At 43.4% G+C, this 26,454-nt stretch overlaps 1 protein-coding gene across 8 annotated transcripts in view; it reads left to right on the top strand.

Moving 5' to 3' along the window:
* Positions 1-26,454, top strand: part of LOC145413381 (uncharacterized) — a 1,646,837-nt gene that overhangs the window by 1,076,623 nt on the left and 543,760 nt on the right. For all 8 annotated transcript variants that reach the window (XM_080283066.1, XM_080283067.1, XM_080283065.1 and 5 more), the window contains one exon: positions 26,414-26,454. This exon is cut by the window's right edge and continues 69 nt beyond it. In XM_080283066.1, coding sequence (XP_080139192.1) covers positions 26,414-26,454 — 41 coding nt within the window. The remainder of the gene's footprint in view (positions 1-26,413) is intronic.

Below are 26,454 nucleotides of genomic sequence, written 5' to 3'. Positions count from 1 at the left end.
CATTGATAGTGATAGGAGAGGCGGACTTATGTTGGTGCTGCAGCATGTCCTCCTGAGAGGAAGCCAAAGTGGATTGGACATACTGGTGGATTGTCTGGAAGTTGGCCAATTTTAGTTTAACATAATCATCCAGGTTGTAGATGGGTTCTGGCTGTGAGGATAAGAGAGAGTATGGGAGGTCCTTGTCAAAACCAAAGAGGACGAAGAAGGGAGATTCAGCAATGGATGCATTGATGGAGCTATTGATTGAGGATGCCACTTGGGGAATCCAGTCATCCCAGGACGAACTATGGGAGCCTAGATGTCTAAGGCACTCTAAGATTTTCCGGTTGTGGCGTTCTACAAGGCCATTGGAAGCCGGATGGTTAGGCAAGACATTGCACTTACTGATGTGAAAGCAGCGACAGATCTCATCAAGAAGGCTATTGTTGAACTCTGTACCGTTGTCAGTAAGAATGGTATGAGGGGTACTGAATGGGCAAATTACGTTATCTACAAAGGCACGTGTAACGCTCTGCGCGGTCTTGTCGGAGAGGGGTACGAGGACACAGTAGCGGGAGAAGTAGTCGACTGCTACGAACAAGTACTCAGCGCCGGATTCCGTGAGAGGTAGTTTTAAGAGATCGATTGAGACAGTTTCCCATGGTCGTGATGGGATTGGGTATTGTAAGAGAGGTGCAGGTAAGCCGGTTGATCCTTTGTGGCGGTGGCAGGAGAGGCAAGAGTCACAGTGGGCATTGATATCGCGGCGCATGGTTGGCCAATAGTATTTGAGACATGCTTGGTGCAAGCATCGATCTTTACCTGGATGGGAAGCTTGAGGGGTATTATGAACAATGTGAAGAACCTTTGGTATCAGGGCAGTGGGGACAAGTTGGCGTACTTCACGATTGGGCATGTCTTTGCCTGTTAGTAGTGTTTTCCTGTACAAGAGATCATCATCTAGCATGAACTCATCTAGTGATACTGGCAGAGTAGGTAAGGTCGAGGCATCGCCAGATTCTAGGAAATAAATGACTTTGGACCATATGGGGTTTTGGCGCTGAAAGTTTCGAACAACTTCTGACGTTAGTGTAGTGTTTTCAGTTACTTCGGGCTGCAGTGATGTTATAGCTGCTGCTACGTGACGTGAGAGTGCGTCTGCGACTACATTCAACTTGCCTGGTACATATTGAAAAGTGGGATTAAAGTCCTGGATGATGACAGACCATCTAGCTAGCCTACCTGTTAGGTTGCGGTTCTTGAACAAATCACATAGTGGAAGGTGGTCTGTTTGGATATGCACTGGATAACCATAGACTATATCTCTGAAATGTTTCAAAGACCAGACTACTGCTAGCGCTTTGAGATCTGTGACACTGTAGTTACTTTCAGCGGTTGTAAGGGTGCGACTAGCATACGCTATTACGCGCTTCCTTGATGCTTCATCGAGTTGCATCAAAACAGCACCAAGTCCAGTGCCTGAGGCGTCTGTGCAGAGAAGGAAGGGTGTGGTATAATCAGGGAACGCTAAAACAGGGGCATTTACAAGAGCTGTCTTTAGCTTTTGGAAAGCCTGTGACTGATCGTTAGTCCAAACAAAGGGCACAATCTGCTTGAGTAAGTGGGACAGAGGAGCGGCGATCTTTGCGTAGTCTTGTATGAATCTACGATAATAGCCACTGGGGCCCAGGAAACTTCGTACAGCTTCGGTAGTGGTAGGTTCTGGGACGTTAATAATCACCTTAGTTTTATCCTCATTAGTATGAATGCCTTGTGCATCTACGACATGGCCTAGGAATTTGATTTTCTTTCGCAGGAAGTCACATTTACTGAGATTGATTTTCAGGCCTGCTAGCTGGAGGTGTTCAAAGACTTTGCTGGAGTTTGGTAAAATGATCAGGGATGGATTTACTCACAACAATGATATCATCTAGGTAAGCAAAAAGAGAGTGTCCCATCATACCACTGAAGACTGAATGGATAAGTCGCATGAACATGGAAGGAGCATTTCTCAGACCCAAAGGGAGTCTCTTAAACTGAAAATGTCCGGCTGTAACTGGGCGAGAGGATTCTTCCATTTTCACCTGCCAGTACCCACTGAGGAGGTCTAAAGATGAAAAGACTACGTTGTTTTCACCAAGGGATTCTAGCAAATCAGTGAGGATGGGTAACAGGAAACGGTCTGGAATGGTGACAGAATTGACCTTACAATAGTCGACTACTGGTCTAAAGTTGCCGTCCTTCTTTGGTACTAAGAAAAGTGGGCTATTCCATGGACTGACGGAGGGCTCAATAATGTCCTGGTCTAACATGTTCTGTACCATTTGATCTGTCTGCTTTCTTTGGCTGTGAGGAAATCGATACGCTGGTATGTAAATCGGCTGAGTTCCTGGTAGTAGTTCAATTGTATGTTTGACAAGGTCTGTTCTACCCATCGGTTCACCGGGTAAGGCAACCACGTTTCGGTACGAGGTCAGAAGGTCGAGGAGTTGAGGCGTATTTTCTGGGAAATCCGTGCAAGTGAGATGTGAGAGCATATTGGGTGAATATGTCGGCGCAGTTCCCGTAGAGTTAATAGTACATACACCGATTGGCGTACTATCATCAGTCTGAACAGTAGGAACTGAGGAATCCTGGCACACCTTTACGGCCGCTGGGTATACTAGGAAGTCTCCAATCTTTACACCACTTTTAAGTTTTGGTGGAGCATTTGTGACATTGAGCAAGTACAGGTAGCATAAACTGTCCTCTAAGACTGTACACCACGCTGACTCATAAGTCAAGTCATTCACACAACACGTCTCAGGTAGTGTTAGTACATCCACTCCTTCTTTCGCACCGGCAACACAAACAGAGACTTTGGTGAACTCATGTGGTAACAAAATTGTGCATGTATTCATTACTGCACGTTTCGTCTTTGCGTGTTGGAGAAGATCATTCACACTGTGTGAGGTAGGTAACTGAGACATGTCTGAGTCAGCGATAGTGTTGTCGGGAAAGGAGGTAAGAGCCATGTCTGAAGGCTGAGATGATGTATCAGTAGACATTGAGGAATTTATGTCCTTGCTCGCAGTCAGTAAAGGAATGATCTCTGTATTCGCAGATGATGATAGTGGTGGTTTGGGCTGGGTTGGACTTTTTGGTAGTGATAGGAACAGAGGTAATTGAAGGACTGATTTGATCGTAAGAACAGGACGGGGACATTCCATACTGTAAGCTGGGAATCCAGAAATGTCTATACTACCACAGGCAGGTAATAAGGCAATGGAGTGTTGTGCCATGGTGGAGAAACCAATAAGGGCATCTGTGGGATACTGCAAGTCATTAGTGACATGAAATTCAATGGGGATAGGGGGCAAATCTCCGTGTAGTTTGACTTCAAGGGTGACTCTTCCCTTAACCTTAAACTCTGAGCCTTCGACACCACATAGGCGAATGTCTGGTGGTTCTAGGAAACTGACGTGGTTGTGAGGTAGTTAAAGAAGATGTAAGGAATTGTCGGAGATCAGATTTACTATAGATCCTGTGTCCAAGAAGAATGACGTTGGTATGTCATGACTGCATCCGAGAATGACTAAACCCGAGGATGTTATGGGACCTACATGGCGGATGGGAAGTTGGGTGTCTGGTTCTATGTGATATTGGTCCGATACGGGCGCGGCACTTCCCCTGACTGTTGGCGGTTGAGGTAACGACATTCCTCAGTGGTGTGAGTCGTGCTTGATTTGTGGCATTTGCAGTGTGGATGACGTGAGCGGGAAGGCATACGCTGTCTGGTTTGGGAGGGAGGACGTCTGTATGTACGGTCGCAACTGGATGCTCGATGTCCAGGATGACCACAGTGCCAGCAAAAAATCGAAGATTGTCTGTTCCATCGGGCGCTAGATTGATCACGACCTGCAGTAGGAGAACGATGCGTGGCAGGTCTGCCGCGTGTGGTGGGACGGGAGCGAGATTGGTCTGGGGTAGTGGAGGTGTGACAGACTGAGGAGGCCAAGGGTTGGGTGGTGCCCTGACGTGTGTAGTTCGAACCGGTTCTTTCATGAATGGCTTTAGTGACCTGAATAATTTTATCTCCTGGACTGAAACTGATTTCCAAGGCTAGCTCTCGCTGTTTAGGAGTAAGCCAGTGAAGGAATCTCAGGTAACCAATTAAGTCAGCAAAGTTGGTGAGTGAAAGCATTGGAACACCATTATTGTCTTCTAACCATTTCGTGCCTACCAGTAATTGGAGCATCTCGCTACTAGTTGCTTTCATGGCGGCGGCAGCTTTGCGGAGCTTGGCATGTTGCGCTGGGACCCTCAAGTCCTCAACTAGTTGGTTTAGGAGATTAATGAATCCCATGAGAGACGCAGTATTTGAATGCTGGCAACAAAGGCTGATGAGTTCCATACGAAAATCAGCAAAGGTATGAATGTTATCGAAATGCCCTGCATGGATCGCGGATCCGATGTCCGATTTGCCGTGGGGCAAGTGACCCATGAGATAGGCTACTTTGAGCGATTCATCGGTGATCTGCCTCGTGTGGATGTCTGTTTCGACTTCTCCGAGGAATTCATAGACAGACCAAGTTGGGTCCTGGCCGGTAAATTTGAAACGATTGGCATCGTCGAGATAGATAGACTGTGGAGGGTTGGCCATGGCTGGAAGTGCAGAAGGGGCGGTAGGAGAGGAGTGGGAGAGAGAGAAGGTAGTGGTAGTTAAGGGTGAGCAAGACGGGGTATGAAGGGAGGCAGGAGAGGGAATGACAGGGGAAGGAGTAGAGGAAGAAGAAGGGAGTGTAGAAGCAGGAGTAGAGGAGGAGGTATCTGGATTTACGAGTGGAGGATGGGTAGTAAGTGATTCTGCGGGAAGTGAAACGGGAGTCTCAGGTACAGGGCGGTGGTACTCTTTGCCACTTCGTAAATGAGTGATTGTGTTAGAGTCGGCAGACGGTGTATGATCAGGTGATGTTTCCGGGTCGAGAGGGCTGGTATTAAGCAGTTGACGTGGAAAGTATGACATTTAATGCGGCAAGGGAAGATGAGATGAAGGATGAAGATGGATACGTAGGTGGAAAAGTATAATATAACAATGAGAGAATGGAATACACGAGTAGGTGTGAAAACGAATGAAGGTGCGGCGATGGATGGTTTAAATAAAAGGCGAAGGATGAGATGGATAATAAATAATGTAGATGAAGATGAAAACGGGGGAATGGAAATGAGATGGAATATTTACAATATCCAATCTGTAGAGAAAATCGAGGATAATCTCTATAGAAAGGTAAGGTACACTATAGTTACACAGTGGAGACAGGATTGTCGAGATGTATGACATGCAGGGGTGGCTGGGCATAGCGGGGCTGGGGCGGGGCGGGGCGGGAGAGGCGGGGCGGTGGTGGAGAGACAGCTGGGTGGAGAGGAGAATGGCTGCAATGAGTCACCGTCAGGGAGTGGCGGTCTTAGGAGGCTCACGTAATGCAGACCAGATGGGGCGGCGTCAGGGCCGGTGGTGCGTTGTGAGGACAGATGTTGGTTCAATGCAGGTGTAGAGCTGTTGAGTTGCAAATGCAGAGAATGGCGGTGGGCAGACAGTGATAAGTGGCACCGTGGGGGCAGGATTTATGATGAGTTCGGAACAGGTGCCAGAAACAGGTGCAACAGGTGCATAGGACGGCGATGGTGACACTCACGGGCAGGAACAAGGTGTGTGGGTGGGGTTGTTTGAGAGGTGAGCACTGGTGAGAAAAATTGGAGACCCGGAAAGCACAGCCGGTTATTACACCACTAGAGGCACGGAGGAGGGGTGAGGCTGAGATGTGAGACGTCATGTATCTGGTGGTGTCACTAAAAATTGGAGGAGGCGGTCAGAATCTGATGGTTCGAAACACCGCTGCTACCAACTGTAACTTGCAATACTTTGGTGATAGAAACTCCGTGTACAAACAGCTAGATAAGGAGTTTATTACGAGCTCACAACAAAATAGCCTGCCCTACTTGAGTGTCTGCTCTGAACTGACGCAATAACGCCTTCGCCCAGGCGTGGGCCCCTGGGAAAGGGTGCTAGGTCAGCAAGTTTAGTGGGGGCATGTATGCATTGGGGGGAGGACATATATACATCGGGGGTAGACATATTGTGGAGGGGGTACAGGACCATAAATGCCCCCACCTTCCGCCCCTCTCCCGGTGATGACTTGAGGTACCTGGAACCACTGTCTGACTCTCTTCTCCTTCATTTCTGCAACATTCGCAGTCTTTCCTCTAACTTTCACTCTATTGAGCACCACCTCTTCTCTAAACCTCACCTTCTTTTTCTAACAGACTCAGCTGTCTGAGGCAACTGACAGCAAACCCTTTTCTGAATCCTCCTACTTTCTCTATACTCATTTCAAAGCCAAAGGTGGCTGCTGTGTATATATATATATATATATATATATATATATATATATATATATATATATATATGCAACGACTTATCTTTCTCTCGTGTTTCTGACCTCGATTCTTCTGAATTGTCTACACTCTGGCTTCGGCTTTCCTGTCATTCTCTGACTAAATATATATGTGCTGTTTACTTAACCCCTAATTCTACTGACTATCAAAAATTCTTCGTCTATCTTACATCTACAATGGAACACATTCTATCCATTTCTCCTTTCTCTGGAATCTTCATTCTAGGAGATTTCAATGTTCACCACCACCTTTAGCTCTCCTCTCCTTTCACTGATCCACCTGGTGAACAAGTCTATATCTTTTCTATCCTTAATGACCTAGAGCGGCTTGTACAGCACCCTACCCGTATCCCAGACCGCTTTGGAGAGAGCTTCAACATACTTGACCTCTTCCTTACAACTAATCCTTCTGCTTATACTGTTAATCTTTTCTCTCTGTTGGGCTCCTCTGATCATGACCTTATCACCTTAACCTGTCCTATCACTCCGGTACAGCCTGTGAACCCTCCAGGGAAATGTTGCCTATGGCACTTTGGAGCTACAGATTGGGAGGCCCTCAGGCAGTACTTCTTTGATTTTTCCAGGAATGTTTATTGCTTCCATGGCCGGGAGCCATCTGAGTGTGCCTTGCGCATTACGGAAGTTATTCTCTCGGGCATGGAAGCATACATTCCGTTCTCATATCCTTTGACTAATGCAAGAAAGCCTTGGTTTAATCACGCTTGTTCTAATGCTGTCTGCAACAAGGAAAGGGCCTACAAAAGGTACCGGAGCCAACCCACCCCTGAATCACATCATCTTTACATTTCTGCCTGGAATCGTGCTAAGTCTGTTCTTCGCTCTGCTAAAAGTAATTTCATCCATACTTAATGCTCTCAACTCTCCAACTTGAATTCTTCCCGCTCCTTCTGGCACCTTACCAAAAACCTTTCTAACAACTTTACCTCATCATCCTTCCCTCCTCTTTTCTACTCTGATGGTTCTGTAGCTATTTCTTCTACTGATAAAGCAGATCTCTTTGCTGAGACTTTCTCCTCCAATTCCACCTTAGACGATTCCGATGCTGTTCCTCCATCACTTCCCGCCTCTGACTTCTTCATGGCTGACATTAAAATTTCTTCAGCTGATGTATTTTCTGCCATCACTGGCCTCAATACTAACAAGGCATATGGGCCTGATGGAGTCCCTCTTTTTGTTCTCAAGAACTGTGCTTCTGTGCTTACACTCAGCCTAGGCAAACTCTTTCGCCTTTGTCTGCACCTTGTACCTTTCCTTCTTGCTGGAAGTTTACTCTCATTCAGCCAGTCCCAAAGAAGGGTGACCACTCCCAACCCTCCAACTATCGTCCAATTGCTTTAACGTCCTGTATTTCAAAAGTTTTCGAGTCAATTTTCAATAGAAAAATTTTAAGCCATCTTTCCTATCTCAACCTTCTTTCTGATCGTCAGTGTGGCTTCCGTCAGGGACGCTCCACTGGCGATCTTCTCACCTACCTTTCAGACTCCTGGTCATCCTCCTTTTCGGACTTTGGCGAAAGCTTTGCCATTGCACTTGACATCTCAAAGGCTTTCGATCGAGTCTGGCATAAATCTTTAATTTCCAAACTGCCCTCTTACGGTTTCTATCCTTCTGTCTGTGCCTTCATCGCTAGCTTCCTTTCTGGTTGTTCTGTAGCCATTGTTGTAGATGGCCATCGTTCTTCTCCTAGATCTATCAACAGTGGTGTTCCTCAGGGCTCTGTCCTATCACCAACTTTCTTCCTTTTATTCATCAATGACCTTCTATGCTGTACATCTAACGCTATCCACTCATATGCTGATGACTCCACCCTTCACCTTTCCATTCAGTTCCCACAACGCCCATCTCAGCAGTTACTTCAACAAACAAGGGATGAGGCTATGGCACACGTAATGTCTGACTTGGCTCGTATCTCTGACTGGGGTAAAAATAATCTTGTTGTTTTTAATGCATCTAAGACTCAGTTCTTACACCTATCAACCCGTCAAAATCTTCCACAGGTATACCCACTAATGTTTAATAATATTCAGCTAAATCCTGCATCATCGTTGAACATGCTTGGAGTTTCATTTACTCGGGACTTATCTTGGAAGGATCATATTACATCTCTCGTAAAATCTGCTTCCAAGAGATTGGGTGTGCTAAGCCGACTCCATGCTTTCTTTACCCCTGCAAGTTGTTGACTCTATACAGGGGTTTTATCCGCCCCTGTGTGGAGTACAACTCTCATGTGTGGGGAGGCTCCCCACATACAGCTCTTCACAATAGGGTGGAGTCAAAGGCTTTTCATCTCATTAACTCTCCTCCTCTTACTGACTCCCTTCAACCTCAGTCTCTTTGCCGCACTGTTGCACCTTTATCTCTTTTCTATCGTTACTTTAATGGTCACTGCTCCTCTGAACTGTCTGCATGCATTCCTCCACCTCTACGACTGGCGTGTAGCACCCGTCTAGCAGCAAACTCTCATCCCTTTTCTGTCGAACTGTCTAATGCAAGAGTTAACTGTTACTCCCAGTCCTTCATTTATGCAACAGGTCAACTCTGGAACTGTCTCCCTCTCTGTGTATTTCCTGCTGCCTATGATCTCCAGTCTTTCAAACGCAGTGTGTCCAGGCATCTCGAAATGAATGGATCTTGAATTTGGCTCTCTCTTGTATTTTGTTTTACTCTTGAAGCTCTAAATGCGGGCTCATGGCCTTTGGTTCCTTCTTCCTCGCATTAAAAAAAATATATATATATAGGAAGACCCATAAGGGTTTTTAAATGGTACCATGACTTTTGACTATAAGTGACTTTGAAAGGTCAAACTCAAGATTACGGATATTCGTTGAAGATAGAGATATTTACAATTATGAAAATATAGGAAGCCTCATATGGGTTTTTATTTGGCACCATGACCTTTGACCTTGAGTGACCTTGAAATGTCAAATGCAAGATCACGGACCTTCAGAGGGCGTAACTTGAAAAAATTTGCGCCATTACCTTAGACTTTAATTGTGTACTGTACTGACACTAAATGGCAGTATCGATTCAGTATTTAACAGCAAAAAAACAATTACTGTCGGGCGAGGTTTGTTGTGCCTGGCACCACTTGTTGGCTATTGAATCACAAGCTGCGTGTAGTAATACGTAGTGAATCATCAGACTGACTGGAACTAATAAGTTGAGTTCTTTAAGGGATCTAAGCCATGGAGAAAGACTGAAAAGATTGAATCTACCAATGCTGCAGGAAAGAACGAGAAGGGGAGACATGATTATGTTACATAAGTTATCTCAGGGAAAGAGAAAATAGACATAAATGAATATATGTCATATGGTGAAGCATCAGCAAGAAGATATTGCAAAAAAGTGCATAAAAAGAGAGGTGATAAAGACGTAAGGGAATTCAGATTCCCAAATAGGGCAATTGATCAGTGGAATGCACTACCGAAGGAAGTAAAGTGTGCCAAAACTATTCATAAATTCAAGGATATGTATGATAAAAATGGTTTAATACACGGGACAATAAGAGCCTGACTCATTCCTGTAAAAATACAATTAGATAAGAACAATTAGGTAAGAACTCACACACACACACACACACACACACACACACACACACACACACACACACACACACACACACACACACACACAGAAGGGGAGGAGGGATAAAGGAGAAAGACACAAGGAAGCTATCTGGCTTTCTATAACCAGATGCCATACTCCAGTAAGGGGTGGTCGTTTATTTTTAAGTTAGTTGTTTTACGGGGAGAGGCATTAACCTTCCGCCAACCCACTTGCTGACAGGTACAGAACACGTGTGGGTTGGTTATATGGATACCACCCAGCATTGTAAATGGTTTCCTGGCTTACAGGAAACCGTCTGGCTTGTCGTTCAGTGTAAAGCCACCTGAAAAGGAAATGAGAGTAATTAAAAGGTGAGTGAAACAGGAAAAGGGGGCAGACACAGAAAAAGAATGATAAAGGCGAAGGAAGAACTAGGCAGCACTACATTATGTTAGTGTATGATTGTCGCCACCACCAGAGAAACATTTTTTTTTTTTATGTATCCGACTCTGGACAGATAAGATTGCCCGTTCCCTGAAGCCTAGTAGTCAATCTACATGCCTTATAATATCACCGTCCATACTGATTACATGCTAGTGCTGTCTCGTTCCGGACCTAGTGTGATGGCATTTGCAAAGGTGTTTTATGTCATGCCAGTAGGCCTTGTGTAGGTCAGTAACGTTTGGCTTAACAAAATTCGAAACCATGACACTGTTCCTTGCCCCAGTCTGGGATCGAACTTGCATCCTTTCAGACAGTAAATCAGTTCTTTAACCACTTAGAGAAAGATGGGAGGGGGGAGGCTGTATGAGCTCTCCTTTAGTAAATGTCTCCACCTACCACCTGCCGTCCTAATCCCACCAGTTTACCCCAAACTTCCACCGTTAGGGCTCATGTTGCTCATGCCTTATACCCCTTCCCCATCCATCTCTTTACCGTAAGAGGGAGAAGCAAGTTTTTTTTTTTTCATTATTACACATCATAATTAACTCATCATTTTATATTTATCGTTTGCCAGTTTTATACACACTTGTACATTAAAAACCGCTCACTGATAAACGACATGATTTCGTATGTAAGTAGGGCTAGGCTGTATGTTTTTGAGTAGATTTAGGCTATATGTGTAAGAGTAGGCCTAGGCTAAATTTTAAGAGTAAGCCTAGGCTATATGTTTAAGAGTAGCCCTAAGCCATATGTTTATGAGTAGGCCTAAGCCATATGTTTAAGCATAGGCTTAGGCTATATGTTTAGGTGATTGTTGTGAACACAGTATAGGTTATTATCAATTAGTAGGTACTGTATACTTAGGTCATTTGCTGTACATCAAGAGCCACTGTCTCCAGCAAGAGAGTCATGAACGCCTTTATTCCCTTCACGCCACTAGCCTCGCTTGCTGCAACCCTTCCTTGCCACTATCCAGGCAAAAGAACTGAAATCATGCAACATGGGAACGTAGGGTTTTACCAACTTCATATATCGATGTGGTTCTTACTCATTATTCAAAGTCAAATAGGAGATGAAGCCCTCGGCACATGATGCGCCACACTTGAAGATAGGGGAATTATGAGGTACAGTCTTAGTCAGCGCAGACCATGGGACCCCCTACAGATATATAGGGCACCACTGAATATACTGAATATGGCAGCACAAAAGTTACATTTCAGAAACTTTGTGGCAGGGAGTTGAGAATATTTGCCACAATTCCCCCAACCAAACATGAATTCAACTGTTAATGATTTCATGGGTGTTCTTGTTGGATCATCGTCTACAAAAAGTCCAACTGCACTGCTTCCTGTGTTTACAGGCAGTGTGCCACCGAAAGTGAGTTGGCACTGTCTCGGCAAATCAGAGACAGCGGACATTAAGCAAACTGAAATCGTGAAGATCTACACATACAATGAAAGAAGCCTTACAGAAGATTCCAAGCTTGATACCTAAATTATTGACTTAGAAAAACATTAGTTGGGATATTGTAGGTCTGAGTGACGTCCACAGAAAAAATAAAAAATAATTCAGCTCCAAGACAGCAAAGACAGCAACCCCCTATTTTTCTATAAAGGAAGGAAAAATGAAAGAGTTAATGGTGTAGGATTTCTATGTAACAGAAGTCTTGCAAAGTGCATTGTTAAATTCAGCAGTTTTTCTGAGAGAGTAGCATGGATTGTAATTGGACTAGGCAAAAGACACCCTGAAAGTAATACAAACATATGTACTGACTTCACAAAGCTCAGATGAAGAAATAGAAACATTCTGTTATGACATCTCCGAGATTATGAAGGAAGGAAAGACCAGATATACTCGTATTATACTTATGGGAGACTTCAATGCAGAAGATGACAAATTGAAAAATGAAGAAGCATGCATGGGAAAATTCGGAGTGGGAGAAAGGAATGACGGAGGTGAAATGATGGTAAATTTTGCAACAATAGGCAACATGTGAGTAATGAACACATTCTTTCACAAAAGAACAGGGAGAAAATGGACCTGGAAAGTCCAAATGGAGAAATAAAGAATGAAATCGACTTCATTATAGCAGATAAGAATAGTACGATTATAAATGTCAAAGTTGTCAACAAAGTAAATATAGGAAGTGATCATTGAATGGTGTGTTGCACAGCCAGAGTCAGTTTCAGAAGTGAAAGAAAAGAGCTGATTATAAAAAGGGAAAAAAATATGCTCAATAAAAGTCAGCAAAAACAGAGCAGCCTTTCAGTTAGAAATAACGAACCGATTACTGGCTCTAAGTTATACTGTGTATGACAATGACAAGTCGAATGATAGGATAACAAAAATGCTAAGAAAATCAGCGGAGGTAGTAAGGAAAGTTAATACAAAGAAAGCCAACGAGTATTCAAAAATGACCGTCACGCTTAAGAAAAGCAGAAAGAAGATCAAAGTAAAAACAAAGATTATATAGAATGAGCGGAATTTAACCAGCTTATCAACCAGAGGCAGAAAGAAGAAAGAGAAACATGGATCAGATCTGAGAAACCATCAAAAAACAGAAAAAGTCAGAATAGGTCCGAAGTAAAATGGCACTAGAAAAGCAACAAATTATATCACTGAAAGGCCAAACCGGTGAAGCTATTAAATGCAGAGATACAGTAGGATGGTGAAGAGAGTTGAAGAATTTTACAAAAGAACTGTATACGTCAAAGACAAGAGTATCAACAGTTAAATTTTCAGTTTACACAAGTGAAATACCAGAGATACCACCAGACAAAGTAAACATTTCACTTAATATGATGAGAGAAAAGGCCCCGAGAAAAGACGAAATAGTATCAGATTTACTGTCGGATGCAGGAATAGAAGTACAAAACAGGTTCTCCCACTGAAATTCTCAATGTATAAAGAAGAAGGAAATTCCCAAAAAAATATTATAATGCAGATGTTTTGCTTTACAAGATATGCCACTCAAAAGAGCTAAGTAACCATCGACCGATTTGCTTATTACCAGTTGTTTACAAACTCTTCACTAAAGTCCTTACAAATAGAATAACAACATATTTTGAAGAAAACCAGCCTCGTGAGCAGGCAGGATTCTGAAGTGGGTATTCAACTACTGATCATCTACACATATTGAATCGGCTTAGCCTATTTAGAAAACTTCAGAAACTAATAAATCATTGTGTGGTTTTGTTGATTATGTAAAAGCTTACAGCTCAGTGGAGCACACAACAAGGAGTAAATACGAACATTATAAACCTGCTCGAATCTATCTATCTATCTATCTATCCATCTATCTATCTATCTATCTATCTATCTATATCTATCTATCTATCTATCTATATCTATCTATCTATATATATATATATATATATATATATATATATATATATATATTATAAAGAGGGAACTGCTACATTTAACCCGAGGCGTCCCGTCGATGTATGGGTACATCGCACGTTCTGTCACAGCTAGTCCCATCGATGTACTGGTATGTCGTGCAATTGCAAGGTTCACAATTTGCACAATTTTCAAATTTCGCGCTTTATTTAGGGTACGTTGGGTTGCGAGACCTTCCCCTACCTGCCACCAGGCAGGGACACTCGGCGACCCCGCGCAACCCACACTCACCCTCGGCTCAGGCACTCACGTGTTACCAGTGACCCATGTCAGACATGGCGCACAGAGGTCTCTCAGAGGAGCAAATTCAAGCCGCCCTGGACAACTTCACAGGCGACAGTGATTCGCCCCTCGATGGCGAGGTGGTAGACAAGGATTATGTCCAACCAGAGGAGGAGGAAAGTAGCAGCAGTGATGAGGAGGTCCTGTCCCCAAGGAAGCGGTGCTACGTCACATATCGTGCCACTAGAGAGGGCCAGCCTGCACCAAAACATCGTGCAATAACCTCTCTGCAGCCCCTATGTGATGTGGAGCCCGAAACCGAGGACGAGGACGAGGACAGAGCCCTGGGACGTGCTGCCACGTGGTACGGCTGTGAGACCATCACACATCGTGGCCCTGAGCGCACAGCATGTCGTTCTATCAGGAATGGGCATAGTGTTTTATTTGGGGAGGGCAGAAGTGGCATGGAGGGAGTGGGGAGAGAAATTGAAAGTGTAGGGGCGGTCACTGAAAGTAAGAGTGGCGGGAGTGAGTCATCACTCTCCCGTGGTGGTGTGAGGCAGCGGGGCATATCACGTGTGGCAGTGAGGGTGCGTGGTGAATCACGTGGTGTGGTGATGGAGTGGGGAAGTGAGGAGGAGCAACTCCCCAGCATGTCTTATGCTCCCCAATATTCCCTGACTTCCTCCCCACAGCCCCCTGATGTTCCCCAAGGCTGTAAGGGTAAGGGAAAGGGGAAGGGTAAAGGCCGAGGGAAGAGGAGTGTGAGTGGGGAAGCCCTCTGCACTCCTCCTCCCCAACCTCCCCCACAAGCATCTCCTCCCCACACCCTGATGAAGGCGACGATGGGGATGATGGGGGCGAGGGTAATGTGAGTTGGAAATGGGAAGATGGCAGTGATTTCTCTCCCATCATTCACCCCTTCACTTAGCAGGGACGCGCTGGCTGCACGGCTACTGGGATTTGCTGTGGTTCCACCAGGCTAGATTTTTTCCACCTGTGCTTCGGTGAGGGTTTTGTGGAGCACATTGTGAAACAAACCAACCATTTTGCTAGCAGCCAGCACCGTGAGAGTGAACGACTGGGCACAAGGAGCAGGCATTCGATAATTTACGATTACCCTATCTCCCTTGCAGAGATGTTTCTTTTTTTTGCCCTGGTACTTTTGATGGGCATTTTACGTAAAAACAGAATTCCGTCATACTACAACGGACCCCCTCATGCAGACACCTATATTTGGCAAGATCTTGAGTCGTAATTGGTTTCAGCAACTTCTAGGCCGGCTCCACTTTTATGAAGCTGATGATCCTGCCAATGCAAATGACACTGATAAGATGAGGTGAATTAGCTTGGTTTTTGATCACCTACGGTAAACATTTCGTTCCTCATTTTATCCCTATAGAGACCTTGTCATGGACAAGAGTCTCGTGTTGTGGAGAGGCAATATTTCCTTTTGTCAGTATATACCCAGCAAAAGGCACCGTTTTGGGTTCAAGATCTTTGTTATGTGCGACTGTAGGACTGGTTATGCGCAAGACATAGTCTTGTACACCGGTGCACAGACAAACATAATGGAAGATCAGAGTATTGGACTGTCTGGAGCAGTGGTAAAGACAATGATTGAAGAATACCTTCATCGTGGTCACATCCTCTACCTGGATAACTGGTACACCAGCCCTCTTCTCCCTCATTATCTACAGCTGCATGACACGGGACTCTGTGGTACCGTCAAAGTGAACCAGCGTCACATGGTCAAGGTGGGGTGGAAACTAGAAAAAAATGAGGTGGTCTTCTTCAAGGCTAACAACATCCTGGCTACAGTGTGGAACCACAACAGAGAAGTCTGCCTCTTGGCCACGGTTCACCGCCCATTGATGCATCGTACAGAGTCCGTGGATTACCGCAGCGGGAGGAGGCGCTGCATCTGGAAACTTGAGTGTGTGATGGATTATAACATCAACATGCGGCTGGTGGACCAGTCTGACTCCATGATATCCACTGTCGAGTGTGCCAGGACCACGATAAAGTGGTACAAGAAGCTCTTCTTTCACCTGCTCGATGTAACTGCCCTCAATTGCCACCACCTGCACGCCATGACAACAGGAGTGCAGGAAACCTTTAAAGGGTTTGTGAGGGAGCTTGGCCGTGAGATTATAGCCCAGTATGCGGTCGAGAAGATCCAACAACGCACCCGCACTGCCCCTACCGCCCAAACTCCTCTGAGAATTTCCACCCGCCATTTTCCCACTCCTATATCTCCCAAGCCAAATAGACCTAGGCCCCAATGCAGGTGTCATGTGTGTGGTAATTCCCGTGTGAAACCCACCACTCAGAGAAATGACATCCGCTATGAGTGCGTTGAGTGTAACGTGGGTCTGCATTCACCCTTGTTTCAGTGAATATCGCACCATGATGTAGTACTAATATGGTGTGAATGCGATATGATGCTCATACTCAGGAAAAAATGCGACATACAGACGCTCAGTGTAATTATAAGGCCCGTAAATATGTAAATGGTAATATAAAGTGGAAACGGGTGTAATGTAAGTGGAAAATTATTACCTAAGTGCATAATATAATCTAAGTCGAAACATTCCTAACAAAGTGTATATAGATGCGATATTCTGACGCCCAGCGGAATAAATAAAGCCCGTAAATAGTAGTATAAAGCGGAAACTGGTGTTATGTAAGTGGGGAAGTATATTGCAAGTGAAGAAATCAAATTTAAGTTGAAACACGAGTGGTAGCAAGTGTGCTTGCTATGTGAATATGTGTTAGCATTTCGCTAAATATCCTCGTAAGGACTGTAAATAAGTGAAAACATTTACATTGGTTGAATATTGGTATAACGTCATGGAAACAATAATATGAAAGTAAAAAAAATGTTATGTATGTTGTGAGAAGAGTCATAGCGAGTGCAGTGAGTAGGCAGATAAGCACAATAATTATGCTAAATATCATCGTAATGAGTGTAAACAGCTGAAAACATTTACATAAAGTCAAAAATGGTAAATTGTCATTGAAACAGTATTATGCAAGTAGAAAAAATGATATGTTTCCCGAAACAAGAATCTAAGCAACTAGCTTGTAACCAAAATGACCAAAATCACTATGCACGCGCAATGGAGCAATGCTTATTTTTCCTATAATTATATCATTGAAAACCATTATATTGTGGCTGTGATTGTTTATTAGTTCCAAATCAATAAATGTAGACGTGTTGTTTGTTGTTTCTCCCAAAATTACCTACCATAGAAAACGTGAGAGCCTGACACGTCAGTGACAGAATACAATACCTGACGCAGGGAGGCTCTCCTGTTCTGACAACTTATGGATCCCGGTAAGCCCTTTCTTGGTGATTTTCCTTTGTTTCTCAACAAAAGCGGAGGTTTTAGGCCCCCAAAAAAATTCCAAAAAAGCTCGGGATTGGGGGGTATCAGAGGGTGGAAATCGGTCGGGTCGTGACGGGTTAAATTACATAAAGGCTCGGAAAAAATTAAGATTTAGAAAAGCGTGCTTCAGGATGATACAATTTCAGCAAAAATATTTACTGTACGCTTTGAAAGTTTTAAAAATAAGCTAGACTGGAAAAACAAAGAAGTAAACATAGATGGAGTACACCTATACATTTAAGATTTGTAAATGACATTGTCTTAATTTCATAAACAGCAGAGACATTGCAAGAAATGTTAAATTACCTAGACAGGGAAAGCCCTAAAGAAAGGGTAAAAAGGAACCAAAGTCAAACTAATGTTTAATCCAAATAATACCAAAGAGCGTCGTCAGAATAAACGGAGATATTCCTGAAGAAATCGAGGAGTACAATTACTTGGGCAAATACTGAAACAACAAAAGAACATGATACTGTATATATATATATATATATATATATATATATATATATATATATATATATATATATATATATATATATTGCCAGACGCCTCAATCCCGTTTGGGGTGGCCACAAACAAATCGCCTCCAAGTCGCCCTGTCCCCCGCCATTTCACTACCCTGCTCCCAACTCACACCCCCCTCTCTCATATACCTCTCCACCCCATCCCTCCATCTCATCCTCGGCCTCCCCCTCCCTCTTCCCCCCTCCACCTCACTCACATACACTCTCTTCGTCAGTCTTTCACCCTCCATCCTCTCCACATGGCCAAACCACCTCAGCGTGTTCCTCATAACGCTCCCTATCACATCCACATCAACACCACAACGTTCCTTTATATCCTCATTCGTGAGCCTATCTCTCCATGTGACTCCACAGGCTCCTCTTAAATAACTCATTTCCACTGCTCTCACTCTTGATTTGTGTCCTTCCAACAACGTCCAAGCTTCACTTCCGTACGTTAGAGTTAAATATTGCGAGGATTCGAACCAGCGCTTGCAACTGCTTGAGTACAGCAGCTTACCAAGTGAGCCATTTAGGCACCCATGTATCATGTATATTTACACTGATAGAAAAGTATACTTTACATGAAGATATTGAAACATTTTTAAATATACTTCTAATCTATTATCATTAATTCCATTACACACGAGAATGGTAGTGGTGTCGATACAGTCATACAATAGGAAATATTATTCTATGAGAATATGTTCAGAGCATTTCTGAAAGCCAAAAAATACTTTCTTCCCAACATGGATAAAATTCCCCCCCCCCACAAAAAAAAAGTAAAACTCCCCCCTAAATAAAAATCTTTAGTGCAACACGTTACAGAGAGAATATCATGGGTAAAACTCTCCACCAAGTAAAATTATAAGTACAACTCTTCACCAAACTATGTGGCAAGACTATATGACTTATACAAGTCTACCATCACTTTTGACATACAGAAGTGAAGTAAGCCAAGATGCAGTATGTGGAATTGGCGAGTTGTTGAGTCTGGCACCACAGTGGAAAGACTGGCAGTAATTAATCATTTCAATCGGATGGCATATTTGTTAGTTCACTCTTGGTTCTTTCTTTTTGCATGAATATTCGAATGAAGTTCTCCCAGTAAAAGTGATGTAATGCTGGGTCGATGAATCATTCTGCTATTGTGAATACAGTTAAATTTAATATAGGTCCACCGAGGTCCAGTCAGCTCACTTCGAGTCTGTGCTCACCCTTCATACCTACTGTATTTTGGCAGCATCAGGCCATTTCAGGTCATATCCTTTGACTAATGCAAGAATGCCTTGGTTTAATCACGCTTATTCTAATGCTGTCCACAACAAGGAGAGGGCCTATAAAAGGTACAGGAGCCAACCCACCCCTGAATCACATCTTTTATACGTTTCTGTCAGGAATCGTGCTAAGTCTGTTCTTTGCTCTGCTAAAAATAATTTCATCCGTACTAAAAGCTACCAATTCTCCAACTCGAATTCTTCCCGCTCCTTCTGGCTATCTATCTATCTATATACCTAGGCTGCTTCCCCCATGGAAAGGGATGTAGCCGAGTCATGACGACACACTCCCCATTTACTCATCCATTCAAACACAGTCATTCGCATCTTAGCCCCAGAGGGGAGAAGAGACAGATCCTCACCGCACCACACCACACATGGGTCAACTGCGCAGTGCAATCAGTGATATCCGCAGCAGGGCCCGACAGGAGAGCTGGTTTACCCCTGCCACATCATAATAGACCTTACCAAAAACCTTTCTAACAACTTTACCTCATCATCCTACCCTCCTCTTTTCTACTCTGATGGCTCTGCAGCTATTTCTACTACTGATAAAGCAGGGCTCTTTGCTTAGACTTTCTCCTCCAATTCCACCTTAGACGATTCTGGTGCTGTTCCTCCATCACTTCCCCCCTCTGACTTCCTCATGGCTGACATTAAAATTTCTTCAGCTGATGTATTATCTGCCATCACAGGCCTCAATACTAACAAGGTATATGGGCCTGATGGAGTTCCTCCTTTTGTTCTCAAGAACTGTGTTTCTGTGCTTACACCCTGCCTAGACAAACTCTTTCGTCTTTGTCTTTTAACTTGTACCTTTCATTCTTGCTGGACGTTTGCTCTCATTCAGCCAGTTCCAAAGAAGGGTGACCATTCCCAACCCTCTAACTATCGTCCAATTGCTTTAACATCCTGTATCTCAAAAGTTTTTGAGTCAATTCTTAATAGAAAAATTTTAAAGCATCTTTCCTATCACAACCTTCTTTCTGATCGTCAGTATGGGTTCCGTCAGGGACACTCCATTGGCGATCTCCTTACCTACCATTCAGACCCCTGGTCATCCCTCTTTTGGGACTTTGGCGAAAGCTTTGCCATTGCACTTGATATCTCAAAGGCTTTCGATCGAGTCTGGCATAAATCTTCAATTTCCAAACTGCCCTCTTACAGTTTCTATCCTTCTATCTGTTCCTTCATCTCTAGCTTCCTTTCTGGTCGTTCTATAGCTGCTGTTGTAGACGGTCATCGTTCTATTCCTAGATCTATCAACAGTGGTGTTCCTCAGGGCTCTGTCCTATCACCAACTCTCTTCGTTTTGTTCATCAATGACCTTCTTAGCAGTACATCTAACCTTATCCACTCATACGCTGATGACTTCATCCTTCACCTTTCCATTCGGTTCCCACAACGCCCATCTCAGCAGTTACTTCAACAAACAAGGGATGAAGCTATGGCACACTTAATGTCTGACTTGGCTCGTATCTCTGACTGGGGTAAAAATAATCTTGTTGTTTTTAATGCATCAAAGACTCAGTTCTTACACCTATCAACCCAACAAAATCTTCCACAGGTGTACCCACTAATGTTTAATAATATTCAGCTTAATCCTGCATCATCCTTGAACATGCTTGGGGCTTCATTTACTCGGGACTTGTCTTGGAGAAATCATATTACATCTCTTGTAAAATCTGCTTCCAAGAGATTAGGTTTGCTAAGCCGACTCCATTCCTTCTTTACCCCTGTACAATTGTTGACTCTATACACGGGTTTAATCAGCCCCTGTGTGGAGTACAACTCCCATGTGTGGGGAGGTTCCCCACATACAGCTGTTCTCAATGGGGTGGAGTCAAAGGCTTTTCATCTCATTAACTCTCCTCCTCTTACTGACTCCCTTCAACCTGTCTCTTCGCCGCACTGTTGCATCTTTATCTCTTTTCTATCGCTGTTTCACTGGTCACTGCTTCTCCAAACTGTCTGCATGCATTCCTCCACCTTTACTACGGGCGCGTAGCACCCGTCTAGCAGCAAACTCTCATCCCTTTTCTGTTCAACTCTCTAATGCAAGAGTTAACCGTTACTCCCAGTCCTTCATTAATGCAACAGGTCAACTCTGGAACTGTCTCCCTCTGTCTGTTTCCTGCTTCCTATGATCTACAGTCTTTCAAACGCAGTGTTTCCAGGCATCTCGAAATGGTCGGATCTTGAATTTGGCTCTCTTTTGTATTTTGTTTTTCCTTGGAGGGAACAGTTATTGCGGACTCGTGGTCTTTGGTTCCTTCTTTCTCACATTTAAAAAAAAAGCTTCAGGCCATTGAGGCAAAGTTTGGTCCATTCGTGCAGTTAGATCCATTCTTGTTCTTAACATCAGTTCAATCTCATTCACATCAGATCAGGGCAGGGCAGGGGTGTTCATTTCGAATGAGTTATTAAACTGTACATTTCGATCCATTAACGCTTATTCAGCGACTTCGTATCAGGTCGTATTACTCAGATCATTTAATGTCTGTTTGTCATTTCAAACCCAGCATTATCACGTCATGTTCATTCAAATCCATTTAAGTCACTTTACACGTCTGTGAATTCATTTTAGTCACTTCAGTTCATCACAGTTTGAATCAGATCCAGGCCGGTCAGCTTCGGCCTATTTCAACCAGTTTATGAAATATGACGTTGTATCAGGCCCATCAGAAAAATTAAGATCAATATATACTGATTAAAGCCATAGCAATGAATAAAAGTGAAAAGTAAAACAGCCGTATTGGTTTAATGGCTCAGATGATATTTCAGGTCTTTCAGGACTGAATGGGGGGGAAACCAGTGGATAGGATGGACTGAGGTGGTGATGCTTAGTGGGTCACAGTCAAGGGATGATAAACTGTAAAGTTTACATGGACGTTGTAGGTCAGCAGGCAGTCGAGGCTGAACGATTAGGCCAAGTGAAGATGAGTGTTGTAGTTATGCCGGTAATGTGAAAGGCTAAGGTAAGAAAGCAAAGAATGAATGAGGTGGATAGAAAAGAGTACTGGGATGGGTTAAGATGGTGGTGGTTGGTGGGATAGGGCGGGAACTGTACGAGGGGCAGTGTATATGACGGAAGGATATGTCACAAATTACTAAAGCTCGATATGGTAGAGTGATGACGCTAGAAATCAGGATGTCGTGAGGGGAGAGGAGCGGACTGAACGTACCGGAATACAATGAGTGGCTGCTTGGCTGGGTAAAGCAGAGATAATGACACGTTGAGAAGATGGGCGTCGCGATGTTTCAATATTGTAGTGATTTCAGATCAACAAAGGAGTAAGTACCCACTGCTCTTATACCTGGCATTTGACGACGCAGATTCAAAAGAAACAAGAAGCTGTGCCAAAGCACAGCAAACCGGTCCCTGGCAGTCATTTTAGTGCTGACGTATAAACACAACAGGATATTATAGTCAAAGGTGTCACATAAAATTGAGAGTAAATCGGGTGAAAATTGACGATTTTATGGTCATTTGAAATTTTAAGTCCTACACACCTGACACTGACCCCCCTACTGCTAAATAGGGGGTGATCCCCCCCCCCGATGTAATGAGGCATGTTATAAGATCCAGATTTGAAAGATGCACATTTAGGTTTTGGTTCCATGTCGATATGAGGAATTTGAAAGGAATTATGGCGAAAAACTATTTTTTAAAAACATTCTTTTTGGGCCTACAGCCTAGGCCCTGGCCCAACTCGGCCCAGAATTAAATCAGGTGATCAGAACATCATAGACCATCATCCCTGTAATTTTAATCAAAATCATACCTGTAGTTTTCGGGTAAAGTTGTTAACAGGCAGACAGAAACAAACAAACAAACAAACAAACCGAGGTACAGCAATACGGGGAAGGGAAATAAAGAAGCGTAGAGTGACCTTGATTTTTTACATAGCAAATATAAAACACATAGTACAATAACATCAAATACAAAGAGTTAAAGAGAAGGCAGTGTAATATCTTAAGAGTAACGATAGGACTGCAGTGTAACTAGTGTCTAATGTAAGGCAGAGAAGAATCCTATGGAGAGGAATTATAATTACAATGACGTAAATAATTACACAATGAAAGAAGTATACATTGGTGGATGATAAGACAATAGTGTATTATATATATTCTTGTCTGATAACCGCCATCCATTATGGATAAAAGCTACGGCTGTTTCATGCACAGCGGATCAAAGATATTAGCACGTCTTTTTCTGACATGCGGGCGGGCTTTATGGAAGATCAGTAAAGTTTGTTTTAGCGAAATTCGGTTCATCAAACTATTCCCTGATCGAGCCTTGGGTCGAACGTGGGTAAGCCCAGACTGCAAACGACCTCTCTGCCACGAAATAAAACTCATTCTTAACGAATATTGCACTCAAGCATTGGGGATCTAATAGGTAACATTCAGAAGCTGGCGCAGACTGATGTCCTCTGACAAGATGTATTGGAAATTTTGTGTTCCTGCAACGGTTTTGTTAATGGAAATATGGGTAGGAGGATGCATAGAGTTTTGCTAGCTAACTGAAGACTTCATTTACGCTTATTACTCGGAAAGAGAGCGAGAGAGAGAGAGAGAGAGAGAGAGAGAGAGAGAGAGAGAGAGAGAGAGAGAGAGAGAGAGAGAGAGAGAGAGAGAGAGAGAGAGAGAGAGAGAGAGAGAGAGAGAGAGAGAGAGAGAGAGAGAGAGAGAGAGAGAGAGAGAGAGAGAGAGAGAGAGAGAGAGAGAGAGAGACCAATGTCCTCTGGGATGGTTTATTGGCCACATATATAACTGTGCACCGGTAACATTGTAGCCATCGCAAATGAAAGCAAAGTTGTCAGGACCCTATAAGAGACATATATGTATCTCTCACTAAATATAAAAAGACAAGCTGGTAGGCGATGATGACCAGCTCTAAGTGGGCCATTGCAATTCAGCCTGTACACACAAAGGAGGACCCTTATCTGGTTAAAGTTAAAAATACCATCTTTCACCTCTTTCTGGACACAGACTAAACCACCCAGACAACAGAAATAACTCGATACTTGCAGAAGCACAATAAACATTAAATATGTGAAAAAAAAACTCATAATACTTATTTTTATGAAACCTCCCACATTATGTATAGATGTTCATAACACACATATCAAGCCATTTCACACCATTTCAACACCACTGAAATTTTTTTGGGGGATAAAGTATGGATATATCTTAGTGTGATGTTTTGTTGCTCTGTTTTAGTTTTCACTTGCGTGTATGCAGTCATTTTGTGAACATTTTCACGTTTCATTGTGAAGCACAGGATGGGTATAAGAAGCTGGAAATTGCATTACCAGGTGCGCCAGACGTTTCTCTTGAGTTTGGTAGGAAAAGAAATTGATTTTCGAAATCTGAAAAAAATGGTGCCAGGGCCGGCCTCTGGGTAGCGACAATTTCCTGACCCACGACCACAGAGGGGCTAAGTGGGCCGTTGCTAGGCAACGAGTAGATGCCTAGCAACCAAAACCTTGTAGGCACAACTAGGTCATAGGCTGGTCATTTTGTCTAAGTTTGGTCGGAATCGGTTAATTCTGAAAGGTAGAAATACCTGCCACAATTAAACAAGACTGCTAGGGACACTGAGGCCAATCTTCGCAGGGATGCCACGTGAAAACTAGAAGAGAGAGGGGAAAATGGATGGGACGTTTCCAATAGGGAATGACCTCAAGATTAGGCCTAAAGAAGTCAGAGCTTTCTACGCCTGTTAATAATGCTTCTACAGCTCAAAACGTGAAAAATTCGAAAAAAAGCAGTTTTGGGGCCGTTGCTAGCCAAAGAATAGTTGCCTAGCAACCAAAACCTTGCGGACCCAACTAGGTCGTAGGCCGGTCGCTGCATCCAGGTTTGGTCGGAATCTGCAGGGTAGAAGTGCCTGCCACAATTAAACGAGAAAGAATACAAAAAAGAAAGTAAATGCAACCAACAATAAGGGCACCATGGAGCTGTCCAACAATAGTTTAATCCTCTAAATGCAGTAAGACAATAGGGTATCCCTTTGTATATATGAAAATACAGCAGTGTATCTCCTCAAAATATAATAGACAATGGTGTACCCTTCTCTTTATCTAATAAGGCAGTTGTGATGGTTCGTGAGAAGTGGATAAGATTGGTGAGAATGAAATATAGGAACAAGAAGCTGTGCCAAGGCACAGCAAACCTGTCCCCTGCAATCATTTGTGTATAAACACAACAGGATATCTAGTCAAAGATGTCACATCTTAACACGACAAGGTATCTAGTCAAAGATGTCACCCGAGTAAATCGGGTAAAAATTGACGATTTTATGGCCATTTGAAATTTTAGGTCGTACCCACCTGACATTGACCCTCCTGATCCCTCTGATGTAATGAGGCATGGTATAGGATGCAGATTTGAAAGATGCACGTTTAGGTTTTGGCTGCATGTCGATATGACGAAATTGAAAGGAGCTAATGCATTTTTTCCTTTTACATTTTTGGGCCTATAGCCTGGCCCTTGGCCCACTTTGGCCCAAACTTTAAAAAGGTGATCAAAAGATCATAGCTCATCATCGCTGTAATTTAAGTCAAAATCGCACCAGTAGTTTTCGCATAAAGTTGTTATCAGACAGACAGACAAACCATGTGAAAACAGTACCTGTCCCCAAGCCCCTCCGGGGTGGAGACGGGTAATAAGCGAGTGTTATTTACTTTTCTGACGATCCGGACTCAGATTCACAGACGCTTTTGTATACTGAGGCACCTAACCTACCATAGATACAGCACTTAATATTACGCGTAGCTATGGCGCCATTACTATAAAAACATCAGAGAAATTAAAAACTAAAGCTCTTTCCAATGTTTCCCTAACAACCATTTATCAGTAATAAGTCAGAAGTGTAATCGTGTATTGACTAAGACAGTACTATAATGATTAAACTGCAGTATAACTGATGTATCCAGTAAGACAGCGGTTTAATTGGTGAATTCAATAAGAAAGTAGTGTAAATGGTGTATCCAATAACAAATTATTGTACTGGTGTATCCAGGAACACTAATGTAACTGGTGTATCCAATAAAACAGTAGTATAATTGGCGTATACAGTTAAACAATAGTGTAACTGGTGTATCCAGTCAGCCCATACTGCAATCTGTGTATCCAGTGAGACAGTAATGTAATATTTGCATTTCTCTCTCTCCGCACAGCCGAGGCCATCCACCTCGCCAACCTGCTATGTCAGTATGGC

The sequence above is a fragment of the Coenobita brevimanus genome, chromosome 96 (assembly GCF_032717465.1).
Source record: "Coenobita brevimanus isolate Jiangsu-jjx chromosome 96, ASM3271746v2, whole genome shotgun sequence".
In the NCBI taxonomy this organism is placed as follows: Eukaryota; Metazoa; Arthropoda; class Malacostraca; order Decapoda; family Coenobitidae; genus Coenobita; species Coenobita brevimanus.
Note: the sequence above shows the minus strand (reverse complement) of the source record. Positions and strands in the feature narration are given on the sequence as shown.